Source organism: Mercenaria mercenaria, chromosome 7 (genome assembly GCF_021730395.1).
Source record: "Mercenaria mercenaria strain notata chromosome 7, MADL_Memer_1, whole genome shotgun sequence".
Lineage (NCBI taxonomy): Eukaryota > Metazoa > Mollusca > Bivalvia > Venerida > Veneridae > Mercenaria > Mercenaria mercenaria.
Window position 1 is genome coordinate 3,340,520 of NC_069367.1, and position 20,932 is coordinate 3,361,451.

Consider the following 20,932-nt stretch of genomic DNA (forward strand, 5'->3'; position numbering starts at 1 on the left):
GTGAACAAACACTCTACGCATTCTTTAAACCCAAAAACATAGTTAAAGATATATTGAATATTGGAATCAGTAGTGAGCGTGAATCCATAGCAAACCAAAGGAGAAAACGAAGCAACAGCTTGAATATTGTATTGAAGCTGAACTGCAAACAAATTCATTGGTGTTATGTACCCAATATGTATGTTATAAAACTGATTTCTGTTTTTATCACATTCATAATTTTTCAGCAGTAAAATTACTTATAGTCAATTTCAGATTTTACCATTTTACTCATTCACAGAAATTATGATGAGATAATACTCGTAGACCAAACAAATTATCTGGAGCCATGGCCGACTTTTACCCAATATTTTTAGTAAAAAACACTGAGTATGATTTACTTTGTCAGAGAAATAGAGATAACGCACAGATCTGTCTTAAGTATCGGTGAATTCGACTTATATCACAGTTGCGGAACGTCAGAAAAACTAATAAGGAATTCAGAGATACCTGAAATTGTTTTGAAAAAGACGTTGTTTAAGATATAATATTACATACCCTTCTCAAATGCCCTCATTTGATTGGTCGAAATGAATGCATACGCGGGTCTGCTTAAAGCGATATTGACCTTTAAAGTTATAATGATTTTTGTAAGATCACTTTTTCTTATATGTATGAAATATGGGCCAGTCAAATGAATGCATTTGAGAAGGGCATATAATATAACAATTATAAACTTATGTTTCGGTCAATATGTGTTTTACGGACCTGTTAAAATGATATTGACCGATGACGCATTAGTCAATAACTGTATATTATTATATACGCCCTTGTCGATATCCATTAATATTTGCTTGATTTCCCTTGATTTATTTACCACCGAGTCGCTATGCCGTCAAACGCCATGACGCGATAATCGTGACGTCAGACAAATGAATTGTTGAATATTCTAACACGATCTGCAGCAATTAGTATATAAACATATAGCGAAATTTCCTATACATGAATCTACGATAAAATATGGTTGGCTGTTACATTTCACCCCCTATGATTGTGGCATAAGAGATTCTTCTTCAGTTCCATTACATACAAATTATTTCAGGGCCAAACGGTTGAAAACAGCATCTCATAAAATGTCATACTGACTTATGTGTAGGACCGTAAAACACGTTTCGATCTCTACAAGCGAATTCAATTAGCTTAATTAAGATTCAGCGGTGACGTCATAAATGTATGACATAAAGTTTGACGTCATAATGATGTGACGTCATATTAAGTTAAGCTCGTAACTTGTAACACAGGGTCAACTCGCCTAATTTGATGATTCTCTTCATAATAAGTTTGCGAGCTGTTAGATTACTAAATTATCAATACTTCTCAGAATTCTGATAAAAAGAAACAAATATCTATACGTGCCATTGGCTATGCAACTCTTTCTAACCATAGGGGATAAATTGTAACAGCATATGACCTGAATGACGTATTACGCTGAAAACGTAGTACTGTAAAATTCGAATTATTTGCGTTGTTAGAATCGAAATAATAAATATGTTCCAATAATTTTATCAATTAATAAAACATGGGCAGTCGTTTGGATGCGAATAATTAAATCACTCGTGCTACGCACTCATGATTTAATTATTACGCATCCAAACTCATGCCCATATTTTATTAACTGATAAAATATAGGAACAGATTTATTATTTCTTAAATAACATATAGGCCTAGTTCTCACCCTTCTTTGTTTAATAGGAAAACAGATCGGGTCGTGTTAGAACAACGGATGCTTAATAGAAAAATGTTGAGAGTATGTCATTGGTGATTATCGTATCAGTGAAATAAGGAAAACGGAACAATTTTTCATATAGCCCATTCAATGTGTACACGATCGATCTACAAAATTACGGCAGTGTTCTGACTTGAGTACTTTTCCAAGTTAATAAGTTTCAACTTGTCTAAAACTGTTTTTATTGCAAGTGTAGGATATCATAGTTCATGGCGTTTATTCAGTCTATGCCGCTCGATGTGCATTCAGCCACCAACAGCCAAACGTCAATTTTCATTTTTTAAAGCTCCAAATGAAATGGCTAGTCACATATATTTTCCTTGCCGCTAACGTTATAGCGGTCGAGGGATATCCGCATATCAGCCTTTTAGTGAATGAGTGTATTAAATACTTTAAACTAACACGACCAATCTTGCGTCTTGCCGTTAGGACAGGTATTGACTTGTTGTGCTAAATACGTAACCAATGGGTTGAACGTTTCCATTATCAATCAAGCATGGCAAACATGGTAATTCATGCCGCTTCCCAGCAAGACAGATAAACATAATTTTATTGTGTGTGTTTCCAACTCGTGCAAAGCTGACAAAGCTTATATAACCACCTAATTATTATTATAAACGTTCGTCTTTAAACTAGTGTTATGATATTGATCATGTATTAAAATCACAACCCTTATACGAATATCTAAATTTGCTATCAATTGAAATACATTTTACTTCCTAGTTCCATCTAGTTGTGTGTTTTTTACACAAGTCAAGTTTAATCAGTATAAAGTACAAGATATTTCAAGTCACTCGCCATTACACGTTTAACATGGCGGAAAGTGGTAAATTGAATTTAGTTAAAAATAGCTCAGATGATTCTGTTTCTGGGCGCAAAGAACAAATATTATGTCAGCCATGTTCAAGAAAGGATTTACAAACAACAGCTGATGTGTTTTGTTCAGAGTGTGACGAATTTCAGTGCAGTGAATGTTCAAAGGCACATACAGTTTATGCGTTTATGAAAAATCACCAGTTAGAGAATGCGGCAGAAGCGAAATCGAAACCAGCTACCTTTGATATGAAAGGAATGGACAATTGTGAACAGCACGGTGAATTGTTGAAATTTTTCTGTGAAGACGAGAATCAGCTCTGCTGCAGTACATGTGCTGTAGTTGATCACCGGAAATGCCACAGTGTCGTAGAAGTACAGAAGATTGCCGGGAAGTCACGTTCTGATGGTTTCAAGTTGATTAAAAATATGGAAGAAGTAAAATCAAAAGCGGAGATGATTGTTAAACACATTGATTCATCGAAAGAACAACTCAGTAAAGATATCAAAGCAATATTTGTGGAAATTAAAAGAATGAGAGATGACATGAATAAAATGTTCGACGACTTGGAAGTTTACGTTACCAGGGAAACTGACGAATTTCAGGCTGAAGTAACTAATACACTGGAAAAGAAACGATCCAGCGTTAAGAAACATAAAGCTGATGTTACAAAGTCACTGGATATTGTTGATACAGTTTCGGAGAACGGGACGCCATCACAGCAGTTTATAGTAAAACAGAAAATAAAAAGACAGGCCAATGAACTTTACAGGGACGTGGACAATGAATGTCAGAATTTACAGATTGCTACCGTTTCCTTTAAATTTGATAAAACATTGAAATTACGACCTCTTCCCATTTCTGCTTACGTTCCAGGAAAGCTCACATTAAAATACACCCTGCCTGAAACAAAGAAATCTGTCGCACCTGTAAATCCGCAATTTAAGTTAACGAAGATAACTTCCATTGATTTGAAGCAGACTGGAGATGATGTCGAGGAACCGTTATACACAGGACTGGATTTCCTGCCGGATGGTAGATTGTTTGCCATAGATAATAAAAACAAGCAATGCTTGATTTACAATGAGAAGCTTGAGAAAGTAGGATCATATCAGGTATTGTATTCACCACAAAGTGTTGTTGCTATATCTGAGGAGGAAGTGGCGGTAACAGGTGGTGGTCAATACCAGATAGACTTTCTACGTGTCAGTAAATCTAATGAAATAACTTTGATCAGGACATGTATAGTATGCAATATGACAGAAAATCGATATGCTTCTATATGTCTGAAAGATGATAAAAACTTTGTTGTTGGAACTATTGATGATACAACACCTGTTCGTATTGTATCAATGTCAGGAGAAGAGAAAGATTTCAGCGTCAGCTTTCCCAATAAGAAATATTCTATAAACACTATTGCGTGCAACTATATAAGGAATACTGAGAAGTTGATACTAACCGATAGGCACGAGCATACTGTTTATATATATGACGTTGCGACCAACACCAGAGTCGTTGTCAAGGACGACCAGATCAAAGAACCGCGTGGTGTAGCAGTAGGTCCATCAGACTGTATCCTGGTTTGCAGCGGAAACACTAATTCAATTGTACAGATCTCTCAGACAGGTCGAATCCTATTATCGTTTAAGTTAGATATGAAATATCCATACAGAGTCTGTGTTTCAAAGGACAAATCTATTCTTGCTGTCACAAATAGCCGTAAGGGTAAAACAAAGTTACAGTTGTTTAAACTCACCTATTGAGAGTGATGTCTCCTTACAAGACACCATTACTAATCAACACTCAAATTTATGACGTTGGAAGATTCTTCAATTTCTGACTGAAAGTAGTTTTGAAATGCATGAGTACTTTCAAGTGTTGATATTTTTATTGCGTACACTGACACTTAAAAATGAATGAATTGCAGGTGACTTCATCATTTTTATGTACAGACGTGTATACATTTGTACATGATTATAAAGAGCATTCCTTGTAAAATGTGCAGGCGGTTGGATATTCACATATGAAAATGTTATGTTAAAAACAACTAACGGATGGATAGTCTTGAGACTAGCTCCCAGATTATGATATATTATTTCTGTTATATTTCAAATTTGGTGAATGGTGCCAGTCTATATTTTTCCAATATGTATTACAGTAATTTGTGTATGAAACCTTAAAACAAAAGTAAAACCTTTAAATAACATTAAAATAAAATGAAATAAAAAACAAACAAAACAAAGAAAAAAACACGTTTATACTCAGTTTAGTGGTTAATCTTTATAGTCTTTAGAACAGATCTGATAGAATAATTACACAAATCTATTGATAAAACTTTGATTATTTGAGTAGTATCATTATTCATACACATTCATTTATTGATTCGTTTATCACATGGAAATATACCTGATAACAGCTTTTCGTAGCCTGTCAATATATATTCAGTTTAAGTGTTTCATTTTTTTTCATTTTCAGTACTTCATATTAAATCAAACGGACCACTGTATGGTCTGAACGATAAAGCCGCGTATCGAAATGTAAACCTTTTATTGGTAACTTCCAAGAACTGACAGCTGATTAAAACTGGACCGTTCATTTTAACATTGTTGTTATCTGTCAATTCTTTTTCAATTAAATGTGCCAAGTTTAACTTATCAACCTCACGTACAAATGTACATTATTAACTCGTTTGTCACGCGTTTTTTTTTTTTTTTTTTTTTTTTTTTTTTTTTTTTGTTTGTTTTTGTTGTAAAACGCCCACTTCTAAAATACGTTTTCAATTATTTTAGTGAACTTTGTAAACTTATATATTGTATTATATAAGGTTCTAAAACTGTGAAACAAAAGTGTACAGCTTACATCCTTAAATTTTCAGACCTAGCGGCAAATCGTTATATCAGATTGATTATTTCAAACAGCATCGATGGTAATTCAGGTTATTACAGCCTGCGTCGATGTTTCATCATGCTGTATTAGCAAGCATCAATGTTATATTGTGTTATATTAGCAAGCATCAATGTTATATTGTGTTATATTAGCCAGCATCAATGTTATATTGTGTTATATTAGCAAGCATCAATGTTATATTGTGTTATATTAGCCAGCATCAATGTTATATTGTGTTATATTAGCCAGCATCAATGTTATATTGTGTTATATTAGCCAGCATCAATGTTATATTGTGTTATATTAGCCAGCATCAATGTTATATTGTGTTATATTAGCCTGCATCAATGTTTTATTGTGTTATATTAGCAAGCATCAATGTTATATTGTGTTATATTAGCAAGCATCAATGCTATATCGTGTTATATTAGCCAGAATCAATGTTTTATCAAATTATATTAGCCTGTGTCAATGTTTTATAAGGTTATATCAGCCTGCACCAATGTTTAATCATGTTATATCAGCCAGCGTCTATGTTTCATCATGTTTTATTGGCCACAAAGTATGGAAAAAAGAATCTTCTAATTTTGAGCATCTTCTTATCTTTAGCAACGCAAGATTGTCATTTTAACTGAAAAACAATACTTGTGTTGTTTTTTGAAGTAAACTTGCCTAACGCTCGAAGTATCTTTCCACGCAACCCATTAGGGTGGAAGAGCACATGCAGGCTTGAAAGTTCCTAGAATTTACACTCACTATACCATTATTTTGTGGAACTAAATATTTTAAATATCTGTACTGTCTGGTTGTATATGACAAAATACTGTACTTAACTGATTGCCAGTACATTTGAAAAATAAGAAAATAACCAATTTGACCAAGAGTGATATTACTCTCTCTTTGATTTCTTTTGCAAACATACCCTAATTTTCGATTCATTTAATTCCGATATGGATACTAATCCTCTAAATTGAAAAAGTGAATGATATAAAGTAGAACTGGAATGAATTGGGAATTACAAAAAATGATAAAATGTTATTGATAGAACTTGAAAAAAAGGAAGAAAAAAACCTGCATGATTTACTGAAGCAGCCTATGTCTAAAACTTTAAAGTTAAGAAATACATATGAGCGTGCCATGAGAAGACCAACATAGCTGACGGGTTCTCTAGTTGCAATAGGCATTGAAAGCGAACCGCATGGATCAGACTGGGCAGTCCGGTCTGGATCCATTGTGGTCGCAAACGCACTATGTTGGTTTTCTCATGGCGCGGCTCATATTAAGATATGTATGTAATTGCAAACACTGCTACTGTAATGTCAAGTTAAATATTCTTTAAGGTTATTCAGTATTTTCAAGTCTTTGATAAGTAAACAATGTCATTTTTTAAAATATCATGATGTTTGTTTTACATAGTTTACAAATGATAGAAATATAGACAGTTGCAGTTAATTTTATGACTAAATATACATATTTGATGTATAAATTAGCTATATAGAGAAACCTTATCATATTTCAAGTTTCTTACAAATTGTTTGTTATAGATATATTCTTCTTAATTACAGATACGTTGATGTTTCGCTATGCAATCAAGACTATAAAAAGTATAATGTATTATTACAATGTAACATGACTCAATGTATTACAAATCAAATGTTGTTTTCGTGAAATATTAATTGATCTATTTCTTATGAAATGTCCCTATTTTTACACAGTTTGTAACTGAAGTGACGCGTCAGTTACATTTGTAGTTAAACTTGTGTATTTTTTTTTTTAAAAACCTCCTCTTTTATTACCCCCTCACCACTACCGAAAGCGGAGGTATGTAGTTTTGGTGTCGTCCGTCCGTCCTTCCATAAGAATATCTAGGGATATATTTGAAATATTTAGATAAAACTTCATATGCATATTCACCACTAAAGGGAAATGCAGCCTGTCAAGTTTCATTTAGATTGCTTAAATAACACCAGAGTAATGGCTCTGAGTAGTTTTCTAGTGTTAACTATATAGCGTACTATAAATATGGCAATTTCTGCCTCATAACTTGTGACATATGTGACCTAGAACTATTTATGAATCTTAAATAAAACATAAATCACCATATTGTAGGAGTGCACGCTCACTTTCGTCAGGGTATCTAAAGTAACTTCAGTCTTAATGCCCTTTAATTGTTTAAAAATTCACATATTGGTACATTACAAACTAACCAATTAGTAGAATTTCATTAAACTTCCTTCATTGTTTTCCATTTACATTTGTTATCCACATGTGAGCTTGTCTACCCACACCCCGCCAATCTCACCACCCTGGTCACACCCCGTCAAGCACACGTACCCATATACTCACACCCCACAATATTTTTTATACATTTTCGTCTTAGTTTATATTAAACCTTCCGTAAAAAATTATCAAAATGCAAAGCTCTACCCTTGCCCCACATTGCTACTCCACCCAGTCACCCCAAACACAAAGAAATATACCCGGCAAAAAGTTAAGGATGATACCAAGAAGCCAATAATTTCATTATATTTGAACTCATGAGATCAGAAATCCTGAGGAGAGCACAGTTAAGGTATTCGATCCATAAATAGCGCTTATCACTTCGGCAGTTATCGGACGATGTCGGTATTTACCGGAATTTTCATTTATGAACTTAGTTTTATTTGATTTTTTTTTTACATTTTTGAATATCATTTAATGAAACCATAATAAAAAGACAAATACATAAAGAATGTTTACCAATAGTTCTCTTTCATCAAAAACATACGGAATTCTCGTCTACTCTCTTACAACGAGATGCGGCGCCCATAAAACACATTGCGAATATAAACAATGATAAACGTTTCACATGAGAATTAACAGTCTATCGTGTGATCAGATGGTACGATGGGCGCCAAAAAATTATCATTTATCGTACTAACAAGACCTGTCGACCCTGATAATGATGTAAATAGACCAATACATCCGGGTTGAAATCAATTCGATATGTATATACAATGATCAGATGATATAAAAAAGTAGGCATCGGAAACAATGATTGTCCACGAAATGCTTGAATTAGGAAGGCGTTTATTATTTGCTCGTAAAAAGTCAATGAAATAAATGTTTATGAAATTATGTTTGAATTCTTGAACATTGCTGCAGGTATTATAAATGTGGCGGAGAAAAACTCACTTACTGTCACCCATGCATCCCACTGCTAATTAAATTGGGGATAAAACCTAAATTTGTCAAATGCTTTATGTCATCCAGGGACTGCTAAGTAGGGGATTAAATCTAGAGTCGCCATATATGGTTTTACGTCAACCAGTAATGATAATCAAGCGCTGAAAGCGATATCCGTTACATGTTTTACGTAATCCAGGACTGATTGACAGATGGTAAAATTTACAGCTGTTACATGTTTTGCATCAAGGAGTACTTACAATCACAATGCTACAGCCGCTTGATGTCATCCAGGACTGATAAACAGTAGTTAAAACCTACAGCCGCCATGTACTTTACGTTATCTAGGACTGATAATATGTGGCCCACAGCCAACACATGCTTTACAAGAACTAATTAACGAGCGGTAACACCCACAGCCGCAACTGGCATTACGTCACCCGGAACTGATTAACAAGCGGTACGACCTACAGCCTCCACACGCTTTACGTCACCCAGGACTGATAAACAACAGGCTAATTGTTGTTATTTTAAAAGAGCATTTATTACCATGAAGTCGTGTTAAATGTTTTGTTACTTAATGTTGATATATACATTGACTAGTCAATGATATACATTTATCAATCTATTATATAACTACAGCGGTCTATTTGTGGGGATTTATAAACACACATACTTATAACAGACAGACATATAGACATATCAAGATATAAAGACCGATATGCACATTTGCACACAAATAGTCAGACAGACATTCTGTAGAAATATAGACAGATAGACAGACAGTCAGAAAAAACATACAAACAGACAAAATGTCGACGGAGAAAGAAAAAGAAGCATACGGACAGTAAGACGGACAGATATAACGAAAGATACATAACCAAATTCACCGCTTGCTAATCAGTGCTTGGTGACGTAAAGCGTGTGGCGAAACCCGCAAACTCGTGTCTCTACTGTTTAGAATTAAAGTGTGCTTAAAGCCCTGCTCCGCGGCTATTTCAATTCAATTGTGTGTATGCAACCCATGCTTACAACAGGTAACAGTTATCGGCCACGCTCCACATTTAAGCACGCAAAACCTCAGATATTTTATATAGAATTTTACACAAAATAGACCCTATTTTTGACAGACTCTTTATAGTCAGGATTTTCATGCTTTTTCAGTGTAAATGTAAGGTTAGAATATAGGAATGGAGCAGTCTTTAATCAGAGAGATTGTACTTGCCCATGTTATCATGTTATCAAAGTCACAATGACAATCTTACCCTTTAATCATAGTCACATGAAAGAAATGTTTATCTGGTACATATATGACAGTTAGAGGTAGGCTGATACACTCGTTAAAATGGCTGAAAGTTGTAATTTTTCCAGCTCTGTCGATGCTGTTCCTGGGCGCAAAAAACAAACATTATGTCAGCCATGTTTAAGAAAGGATTTACAAACAACGGCTGATGTGTTTTGTTCAGAGTATGACGAGTTTCAGTGCAATGAATGTTCAAAGGCACATACAGTTTACGTTTTTATGCAAAATCACAAGTTAGGGAATGCATCAGAAATGCAGTCGAAAACGGCTTCCTTTGATATGAAAGGAATGGACAATTGTGAACAGCATGGAAAAATATTGGAATTTTTCTGTGAAGACGAGAACCAGCTTTGCTGCAGTACATGTGCTATAATGGATCACCGGAAATGCCATAACGTCGTAGAAATACAGAAGATTGCCGGGAAGTTACGCTCTGCTGGTTCACAGTTAAAGAGAAAATTGGAAGAAGTAAAATCAAACGCGGAGATGATTGTTAAACACACTGAATCATCGAAAGAACAACTCAGTAAAGATATCAAAGCAATATTTGTGAAAATTAAAAGAATGAGAGGTGACATGAATAAAATGTTCGACGACTTGGAAGTTTACGTTACTAGGGAAACTGATGTATTTCAGGCTGAAGTAACTAATAAACTGGCAAAGAAACGCTCCAGTAGTGAGAAACATATGACTGATGCTACAAAGTCACTGGAAATTGTTGATACAGCATTGCAGAAAGGGGCGCCATCTCAGCAGTTTATAGTAGAAGAAACATTGAAGAAACAGGTCAATGAGCTTTGCAGAGACGTGGACAATGAATGCCAACAGTTACAGGTTGCTACCGTTTCCTTTAGATTTGATGAAACATTAAAGTTCCCACCACTTTCTATTTCTGCATGTGTTCCAGGGAAGCTTACATTAAAATACACCCAGCCTGAAGCTAAGAAATCTGTTGTACCTGTAGATCCAATTGTTAAATTAACGAAGATTACTTCCATTGATCTGAAGCAGACTGGAGATGATGTCAAGGAACCGTTATACTCGGGACTGGATTTCCTTCCGGATGGCAGACTGGTTGCCGTGGATAATAACAACAAGAAATGTTTGATTTACAATGAGAAGCTTAAGAAAGTAGGATCATATCAGATATCGTATCATCCACAGAGTGTAGTTGCTGTATCTGAGGAGGAAGTGGCGATAACAAGTGGTGCTCAATGCAAGATAGACTTTCTACGTGTCAGTAAATCAAACAAAATAACTTTGATCAGGACATGTAAAGTTAAGTCAAAGTATGAGTCTATATGTCTGAAAGATGACATACACTTTGTTATTGGAACTTTAGATTATACAAGACCTGTTTGCATTGTATCAATATCAGGAGCGGAGAAAAATTTTCCCGTGAGCTTTCCAAATAAGAAATATCTTGTTGGCGATAGTGTGTGCAGTTATATAAGGAATACTGAGAAGATAATACTAACCGATATGCACGAGCATACTGTTTTTATATACGATGTTGCGACCAACACCAGAGTCGTTGTCAAGGACGACAAGATCGAGGAACCACGTGGTGTAGCAATAGGTCCATCCGACTGTATCCTGGTTTGCATTAAAGGAATACATTCCATTGTACAGATCTCTCAAACAGGTCGGATCATATCATCGTTTAAGTTAGATATGGTTTTTCCATTTAGGGTCTGCGTTTCGAAGGATCAATCTGTTCTTGTTGTTACAAATAGCTGTGTGGGAAAAAGAATGTTACAATTGTTTAAACTCACATAATTAGGGTGATTTTATAATTGTTATCACTCATTTACTAGAAGCGTGACTCAAAGATATTCTTTATTTTTGATAGATAAAAGTTATGCTATACCATTATGTATTGTTATCAATATATATATAAATGCTTAGCTAGCACTTTGGAATTTGAAATTTGAACTTGCACATACATGTAGCTACTGTTTATGAAAAAGAGGCTGATTGTATAAAAATATAAACAATTACTTATAGTTTCAAAGTAAATATATAATTAATACTTTGTGAAAGGTTTAAAACAGTGCAGACCTAATGCATTTATTGCTAAGCAGAGATTAAATGTTTAGTACCACTTAGAAACTGGACAATTGCTACTATTCAGTTTATTAATTGTATCGACTGAAATTATTTTATTGTTTTTTTTTTGTACTTTTGAAGTACAAAAAATAGACTAATTGTGGGAAAGTTGCTCATTGTATCATTATATTATAAGTTCTATACTGTTTTGAAATGTTTATTGGATTGAATAGTTATGAAAAGAGCAGACGATGTGATATATATTAGTTTTGCTTACCAAAGTTTATATCAAAGTCATCTACATTTGTATATTGCCCACATGAATATTCGGAACAGTGTAGAAATGCATTGGAATATAATTTGCAGTAAACCTCTAGAAAAATGAAATATGTTTCCTAGCCTAATCGTTGTACAGTCCAACATGTGTACGATTAACCCGGGGCTTGTAGGCCCCAGGGGATGCAGGAGATGGTTTAAATAAGACTGAAGCTTTCATGAAAATCTAACTTAAACAAGTCATCATAAATTAAACTTGTGCAAAACTCTTCTCCCGTACATTGGCCACTACTTAAACATGTACATATCAAGGCCAAAATATTCACCCCCAATTAAATCATAAATGTTGTTAATAAACATGTCTTGATAGACAACTTGTCGTTTTTGCTTTCCGAGAACGAGGCCTGATGAACAAGCGTTAAACCCTACAGCCACCACGTGCTTTATGTTATTGAGGACTGGTAGACAGGCGGTAAACTTACAACAATCACATGCTTTACGTCACCGCGGACAGGTAGACACGCGGTAAACCGACTGCCACCACATACTTTACGTCAATGTGGACTGGTAGACAGGCGATAAAACATATAGCCACTACCAGTTGTACGTCACCGCGGTCTGGTAGACAGGCGATAAAACATATAGCCACTACCAGTTGTACGTCACCGCGGCCTGGTAGACAGGCGGTAAAACTTACAACTATCAGATGCTTTACGAAAACGAGGACTGATCAACAGGCGGTAAAACGTACAGCCGACAAGTGCTTAACGTTATTGTGGACAGATAGACAGGCGGTAAAACCTTTATCCACCACGTGGTTTACGTCAAGGTGGACAGGTAGACAGGCGGTAAAACATACAGCCACCACATGCTTTACATCACCGTGGACTGAAAGACAGGCGGTAAAACATTCAGCGACCACGTGCTTTACGCCACCGTGGACTGGTAGACAGGCGGTAAAATACATAGCCACCACGTGCCTTACGTCATCGCGGACTGGTAGACAGCCGGTAAAACATACAGCCACCACATGCTATACGTCACCGCAAACTGGCAGACAGGCTGTAAAACCTACAGCCACCATGTGCTTTACGTTCTTGAGCACTGGTAGATAGGCGTTAAAACCTACAGCAATCACGTGCTTTACGTCAACATGGACTGGTAGACAGGCGGTAAAACCTGCAGCTATCACATGCTTCACGATAACTAGGACTGATGGACAGGCGGTAAAACCTACAAGCACCACATGCTTTAAGTTTTTGAGGACTGGTAGACTTGCGGTAAAACCTAAGGCATCTCATGCTTTACGTCACCGCGGACTGGTAGACAGGCGGTAAAACCTGTAGCCATCACATGCTTTATGTCACCACGGACAAGTAGACAGGCGTTAAAACATGCAACAATCACATGCTTTACGTCACCGCGGAATGCTAGACACGCGGTAAAACATACAGCCACCACATGCTTTACGCCAGCGCGGACAGGCAGACAGGCGGTAAAATATACAGCTATCACGTGCTTTACATCTCCGCATACTGGTAGACAGGCGGTAAAACATATAGCCGCTACGATCGGTACGTCACCGCGGCCTGGTAGACAGGCGGTAATACCTACAAATATCACATGCTTTACGACAAAGAATACTGACGAACAGGTGGTAAAACATACAGCCGACAAGTGTTCTACGTTATTGTGGACTGGTACAAAGGAGGTATTTAGCCACCACGTGCTTTAAGTCATCGTGGACTGGTAGACAGTCGGTAAAACATACAGCCACCACATGCTTTACGTCATCGTTGACTGGAAGACAGGCGGTAAAACCTTCATCCAGCACATGTTTTACGTCACCGTGGACTGCCAGACAGGCGGTAAAACATACAACCACCACAAGTTTTACGCCAGCGCGTACTGGTAGATAGGCGGTAAAACCTTAAGTCACCACGTGCTGTACGTCTTCGCGGACTGGTAGACAGGCGGTACAATATACAGCCACCACATGCTTTACGTCACCGCGGACTTGTAGACAGGCTGTTAAACCTACAACTATCAAAATGCTTTACGACAACGAGAACTGATAGACAGGTGGTACAACCTATAGCTACCATGTGTTTTACGTTATTTAGCAAGGGTAGATAGGCGGTAAATCATACAGCAATCACGTGCTTTACGTCATCCTGGACTGGTAGACAGGCAGTAAAACCTACAGCTATCACATGCTTTACGACAACGAGGACTGATGTACAGGCGGTAAAATTTACAAGCACCACATGCTTTACGTTTTTGAGGACTGGTAGACTTGCGGTAAAACCTGCAACAATCACAAGCTTTACGTCCCTGTTGACCGGTAGACAGGCGGTAAAACCTAAGGCATCACATGCTTTACGTCACCGCGGACTGGTAGACAGGCGGTAAAACCTGCAGCCATCACATGTTTTATGTCACCGTGAACAGGTAGGCAGGCGGTAAAACCTGCTACAATCACATGTTTTACGTCACCGCGGACTGGTAGACAGGCGAAAAACATGCAGCTATTACATGCTTTACGTTACCGAGGACCGGTTGACAGTCGGTAAAACCTACAGTCATCACATGCTTTATATCACCACGGACAGGTAGACAGGCGGTAAAACATGCAACAATCAAATGCTTTACGTCACCGAGACCGGTAAACAGGCGGTAAAACCTACAGCTATCAAATGCTTTTCGACAGCGAGAACTGATAGACAGGTGGTAAAACCTACAGCTACCACGTGCTTTCCGTTATTGACAACTGGTATACAGGCGATAAAACCTACAGCAATTATGTACATTACGTCACCGCAGACTGGTAGACAGGCGGTAATACCTACAGCTATCACATGCTTCACGACAACGAGGACTGATAGACAGGCGGTAAAACCTACAACCACCATGTTATTGAGGACTGGTAGACACATGCCTATCGGCAACGAGGACTGATTGACATGCGGAAAATCCTACAGCCACCACGTGCTTTGGTAGCAGATGCCGGTTTTTCTAGTACTTCGGACTTCCGAGCGATGTGGCCAAGTCGGACGGCTTCCGATATCTTACGAGATGCAGACCTGAAAATAAAAATATACCTGTTTACATCTTACTTGAAGAAGAGTAAAATACATTGCATAGATTTTTAAATCCACTAGCCACCTGAAAGATAATTTCAGCCCGCGAAAATGCATGACATTTCAGCCTAAAAGTGGCCTGAAAATTTTAGGGGAAATGATAGAGCCAAATGGCCACATGCATTCAGTACTCAGTTTCAAATATTACTTGCAGAGCTGGACCAAAATACATGTCATCCGGTTACTTTTTCCACTTTTTTCAAAAACTCACATCAACAAATATTTCAAACATCAAAACAGCCTTAACTTCATGGTTTTATCTCTAATGACAGATTTTGACTCTGGCCAATTCGAATCCGTGGCTGGAAACTACCAACTGCTACCTTTACGTTCTTTAGGACTGGTAGACTGGCGGTAAAACTACTACATGCTTTACGTCCCGAGGACTGGTAGACAGGCGGTAAAACCTACGGCCTCACTTGCTTTACGTCACCGCGGACTGGTAGACAGGCGGTGAAACCTGCAGCAACCACGTGCTTTACGTCACAGCGGACTGGTAGACAGGCAAAAAACCTGCAGCTATCATATGCTTTACGTCTACGAGGACCGGTAGACAGGCGGTAAAACCTACAGCCTCCAAATGCTTTACGAAAACGATGACTGATGGACAGGCAGTAAACCCTAGAAACACCACATGCTTTATGTCACCGAGGATCGGTAGACTGGCGGAAAAACCTACAACCACCACATTCTTTATGTCATTGCGGACTGGTAGACAGGTGGTAAACCCTACAGCCACCACATGCTTTACGACAACGAGGACTGATGGACAGCGGTAAAACAGACAGCCACCACGTGCTTTACGCTATTGAGGACTGGTACACAGGCGGTAAAACCTACAGCCATCACATGTTTTACGGCACCGCGGATTGGTAGACAGACGGTAAAACCTACAACAATCGCATGCTTTACGACACCCAGGGTTGATAGAAAGCTGTTTTACATACAGCCACCACGTTCTTAAAGTGGCAGGGGCCAGTTTCGCATTAGGCCCGGGTACGTTTTTTAAATAAAATAGACATACGTACTTTACAGGCATATATATTCAACTGGTTATTTATGATGTTTATAGAACTAAGGATTCCTGCGTACGAGTGGTTATTGTGTAAAATCAAAGCGCTCAAAGCGCTGATGGTGGCTGCTAATCAATGTTTAAAATATTACAAAGAAAGTGACAACTGAGGAATTGTTAATATAAACTATAAGAACTTTTTTTGCATTTTTTTTAATATTCGGCTTTGGTTTCAAAATTAATCCTTTTTCACTGCCAGTCATTGTTTACATACACACTGATTCAGTCTTTGACGAATGGTTTTGATTATTTGTGAGGAAAACGACAACATAAATTACATCGAAAATGTTTTACTATGAATAAATAATATAAGCTTTTTCTCCAAATCATTCAGCTTTTAAGATTTCTTTTTAAAGCTTTTGGGCAGTGTCTGTCATGAATTATTATGCACACTGATTTAGTCCGTATCAGATAGCTGTGGTTTTCATGAGACTTTTGTGAAAGAAAACAACACAAACATGCACCACAGATGCACCTCAGAATGTCAGTTCTGCAGCTAGTGTATTTTAGAGGTGCATTAATTATCACTCCTTGGCAAAAATGCTGGACATTAAGTCAGACAAACTTACAACTTTAGTCAGACCGAGAAAAAAGTCGAAAATATGTAACTAGCGAAACGAAACCGTTTTACTTTTTATACATATATTTGTATCCAGATATATTGAGACGCACCATGAGAAAACCAGCATAGTGCGTTAGCGAACAGCAAGGATTCTGACCAGAGTGGTGTATGGATCCGCAGTTTGATTTGGGCCCATGCTGGTCACAAATGCACTATGTTGTTTTTCTCATGGTGCGACTCGAATGAATTTAGCTGAAGTGAGCAGACTCTGTCTTGAAACAATTCAATTTTTAAGTTGGTCAAATCTGTTATCCGACGACTTGCTACGGTCTGACACATTGCCTTTTCAAAAAGGCGAGTATTAGTATCATCGCTGCGCCCACTTTCATGGGCTTACAAGTTGAAGAAATCGTGATACAGTAGCACCACTTAGTCAAAGCGAGCTTGAAACACTTCTCAGCTTGGGCGACCTGTGGGTTTCCACGTTGATAATTCGTGTTTTGTCAGACGAAATTATACCGAATACATGTGTATCTATGCATACATATAGTATCTTATATTGTACATTTGCTGAAGGAAGATTATCCGTGAGGGAATATTATTTAGAAAACATACATGTCTTTGATTCTCACGGCAGGTCACATTGCAAACAATATCGAATGAATTTTAACTGAATGTTCTTTCATTTTTGTTCACTCTCGTATTGTACAGTAAGCATGTTTTAGTATATTTTGTTCTTGATATAACGATGAACTGTACCTGTTCAAGTTATATCAATAGCACACTCCCGTGTTCTATAAATAGAACATACAGCAGGTATACCATAATGCAATGCGCGAATTGCGGACAAGGGAGCGTTTACGAATCATTTACAATCTAAGTAAGCTTCGAAAGGAATTTAAAAATGTAACATGCCACCTGTATAAAATTGTCGCACCTGTTAACAGAATAAATAAAAGAGATGAAACAATAACTAATTAAAGAAATATATTGGAACGAATGTAGGAAATATACAAAATATACAGACATATTGTTTTAACAAGACGATTCAAACAAGGTACTGTTATATAAGAAATGTTTCTTATCAAATTTCACACCATTTTCATCTCTATTTCCAAGAAAGATGTAATACCAAACATATTGCCAAGTTTCATTGTGAAATTTCGAGATTTTGGAGAAATATAGACATTTAATAGAAGCCACCCCCTACCCATTTACAGGGCTAATTTTTGGCCTTATGGACCTTTTATTGTATATTTTGGTAAAAGTTTCACTTTTTTGCATCATTTTTCACTGGGATTCTGAAATATCATTCATTCCGTCATGAATAAGACCCAGAAGGATGCATTTTGTGCATTTTCTGACATTCTGGAGACAAAGTATTGGCTTTTAAATCCCAGAAATCGCTGCTGAAATAGACGCATGTACATAAAATAAGGTCAAAATTCAAAAAATTTCAAATTTCATTATTATTTTGCATTGGAAACACTCTTTTATATCATATACAACCGATTTATGGCTATAAAGACTAATTAGGATGTGTTTCGAGAATAGTCTTATTTCAGCTCTTATAGGTTAAAGGTCAGTAATTCAAATCCTTCTTTGTTTCATATAAAAAACGACAACTTCATGTCGTCTTTACGTATCTTTAGAGAACATCACTTTTTCCTGCACCAATTTTTCATGAAAGTTCTATCACAAATTAACGAAAAAATGAAAAGAAAATAGGGGGTTGAATAGTTCCTAGTGAAATGCCAGTCAGTTGTGGTCTGCTACCCTAAAAATGGCGCATATTTGCTCTCCTCCGCGCAATAAACACCTACTTCCGGTTTCGATCTGCAAAACTTGCCATGTGGGTTGTATGAACATGAAAACCGTCTCATTTCATGCAGAATGTATTCTAGTAGCGAAAAAGTGTGATTAAAGCACTCGTTCTACAGGAATTTGCGCAGAAAATGGGAAAATTAGGATCTATTTATTATGGACTTCTTTCGACTACACCACGGAAGCACAATTTCGGCCGAATTACTGACCTTATTCCTATAAAAAGTATGTTGCATGCACATTACCCCATATTCTGCAATACTACTACTAAAATTTTGCATTACAATATTTTGCGAATTCGACACGCCGAAGTACTGTTCCGTTCATAAATCATCTCACTAAATTTGCGCTAATTAGTGTTAATTGGCAGTATCAACGCCTGAGGAAATCCATATCACTGCTGATTATCGATTTTCTATAAATAGCCTAATCAACACGCGGTCATATTTTTGCGTGCTTGAAACGAAAACGAGACAATGCAGTCGAATATTCAGTAACATTCTTAGATCATTAGGGTTGCATTAATATAATATCTTACAATTTGATAGCTATGACGAAATTTAAGTTTGTTCTGACATATTTGAAAAGTATTACAACTTGCTGGAAAAGCTATCAGCAGTACAAACTGGTATTGTCTTTGGACCGGAAATGTTTGGAAACTTTTCCGTTGAAATTCCGTTTCTATTTTTAGCCGCGGATTATTGCTATCAGAAGTCATTGTTCTTTATCAAATAAAGCCTTAAATTTCGGAAGTTATACATGTGACACTGCGGTTAGGAAACATTTTTGAATTGTCAGTCAGGATTCCCAGGCTAGGTTTCTATATACATAAGCTACCTTTATCAACGTTATAAGCTACGTGACCTCTGGGGCAGTACTGTGCAATAGCTAATCAATATCATCGCTCCAGTTCAGGTGACATTAGGTCATCGTTTATTCACGTGACCATAAATTTGCATATTTGTATTCATACACGTTGTTGTTTTAATTAAAACGTTTACCTCAGTTTGTATTGATTTTAGTCGCCGAATATACATTAAAAATGGTATTAAGGCATATATTGTAGCTTTTCAAATTGTGCACGTTGTGTAGATAATTGTTTACCTAGAAAGCTTGGAACTATTTTTGGATGTGTTGTTAGGATGGTCTTAAGAACTGACAAGATTTTTCAAACGGAGTATTCTTTTTGACACTGGTGGCAGCTAGCAGCCACCAATAAATATGTGCATGTATCGATTTTCCTAGCTCCATGTAAACGGCCGGGTCTAAAACTTTACCTGAGGTTACGGAAGTCAGACGAATTGGAAACGGTCATCCATCCATCCAGCTTCAGCTCAAATTTGCGGAAAAAGTAAACGGTCATGAGACACTTTTCTTCCCACCATTATTTTCGTCTGGCCACATGCTTTAAAAATATGCATGTGTTTTAGGTCAGTCATTTGCAGATAATACGATACAGGTCGCGCAAGGTGTGCATTTTGGGCCATTTTGGTGTAAAAATTTAGTGTCCTGAAACCTGCGTTTTACTCGTTTTTATCACAGAAGCAACAGAATCGGCAGACTGAAAAGGTCACACATTGAAGTGCTATGTCTGTGCAAGACATTCGCTCAAAAATCGCCTTGAATTAATCGAAATTGGATTTTTTTATGATTTTTTTCGCACTGGTACGAGCGCAGAGTTGTGGAGTTTTCAAATATACTGTCCCTTGCCCCCATAATATCAGTCAGGACTAATAAACAGGCATGGAAATCTACAGCCGTGACGTAAGCTAAGGGAGAAGGTTATGAATTTAACGTTAGATAGGGAATTTCCGAAGCTGTATACTATTTTCACCTGGATATTTTCTATCCTTAGTCGATTTTGTTTTAGTATAAATATGTTATTTTCTTTATCAAATGTGAACAAAATAGCTAAATTACGCCAAAAAGCCAACAAAGGTGCATACAGGAAAGGGTTAACGATGTTTCAAAGAAATAAAAGTAGTTTTGAAATAAGTTTTTCAGTTTGATAATAGTTTAATTTCAGTTTGATATCAAAATATTTTGTCATCGATATGGGAGAAATTCCATATCTCC

General features: G+C 36.9%; 2 protein-coding genes across 2 annotated transcripts; both read left to right on the forward strand.

Moving 5' to 3' along the window:
• The first annotated feature begins 2,578 nt into the window (after positions 1 to 2,578).
• Positions 2,579 to 4,342, forward strand: LOC123556110 (E3 ubiquitin-protein ligase TRIM71-like). The gene has a single exon (XM_045346710.2). It carries the CDS (start codon positions 2,579 to 2,581, stop codon positions 4,340 to 4,342), a length of 1,764 nt encoding a protein of 587 aa, XP_045202645.2.
• Positions 4,343 to 9,975: 5,633 nt separating this feature from the next.
• On the forward strand, positions 9,976 to 11,712 carry LOC123544345 (uncharacterized). The gene has a single exon (XM_045330421.2). The coding sequence runs from the start codon at positions 9,976 to 9,978 to the stop codon at positions 11,710 to 11,712; it is 1,737 nt and encodes a 578-aa protein (XP_045186356.2).
• The last annotated feature ends 9,220 nt before the right edge of the window (positions 11,713 to 20,932 follow it).

Coding starts and splice junctions, on each gene's coding strand:
- LOC123556110 (XM_045346710.2), top strand. CDS start 2,579: ATGGCGGAAAGTGGTAAATTGAATTTAGTTAAAAATAGCTCAGATGAT.
- LOC123544345 (XM_045330421.2), top strand. CDS start 9,976: ATGGCTGAAAGTTGTAATTTTTCCAGCTCTGTCGATGCTGTTCCTGGG.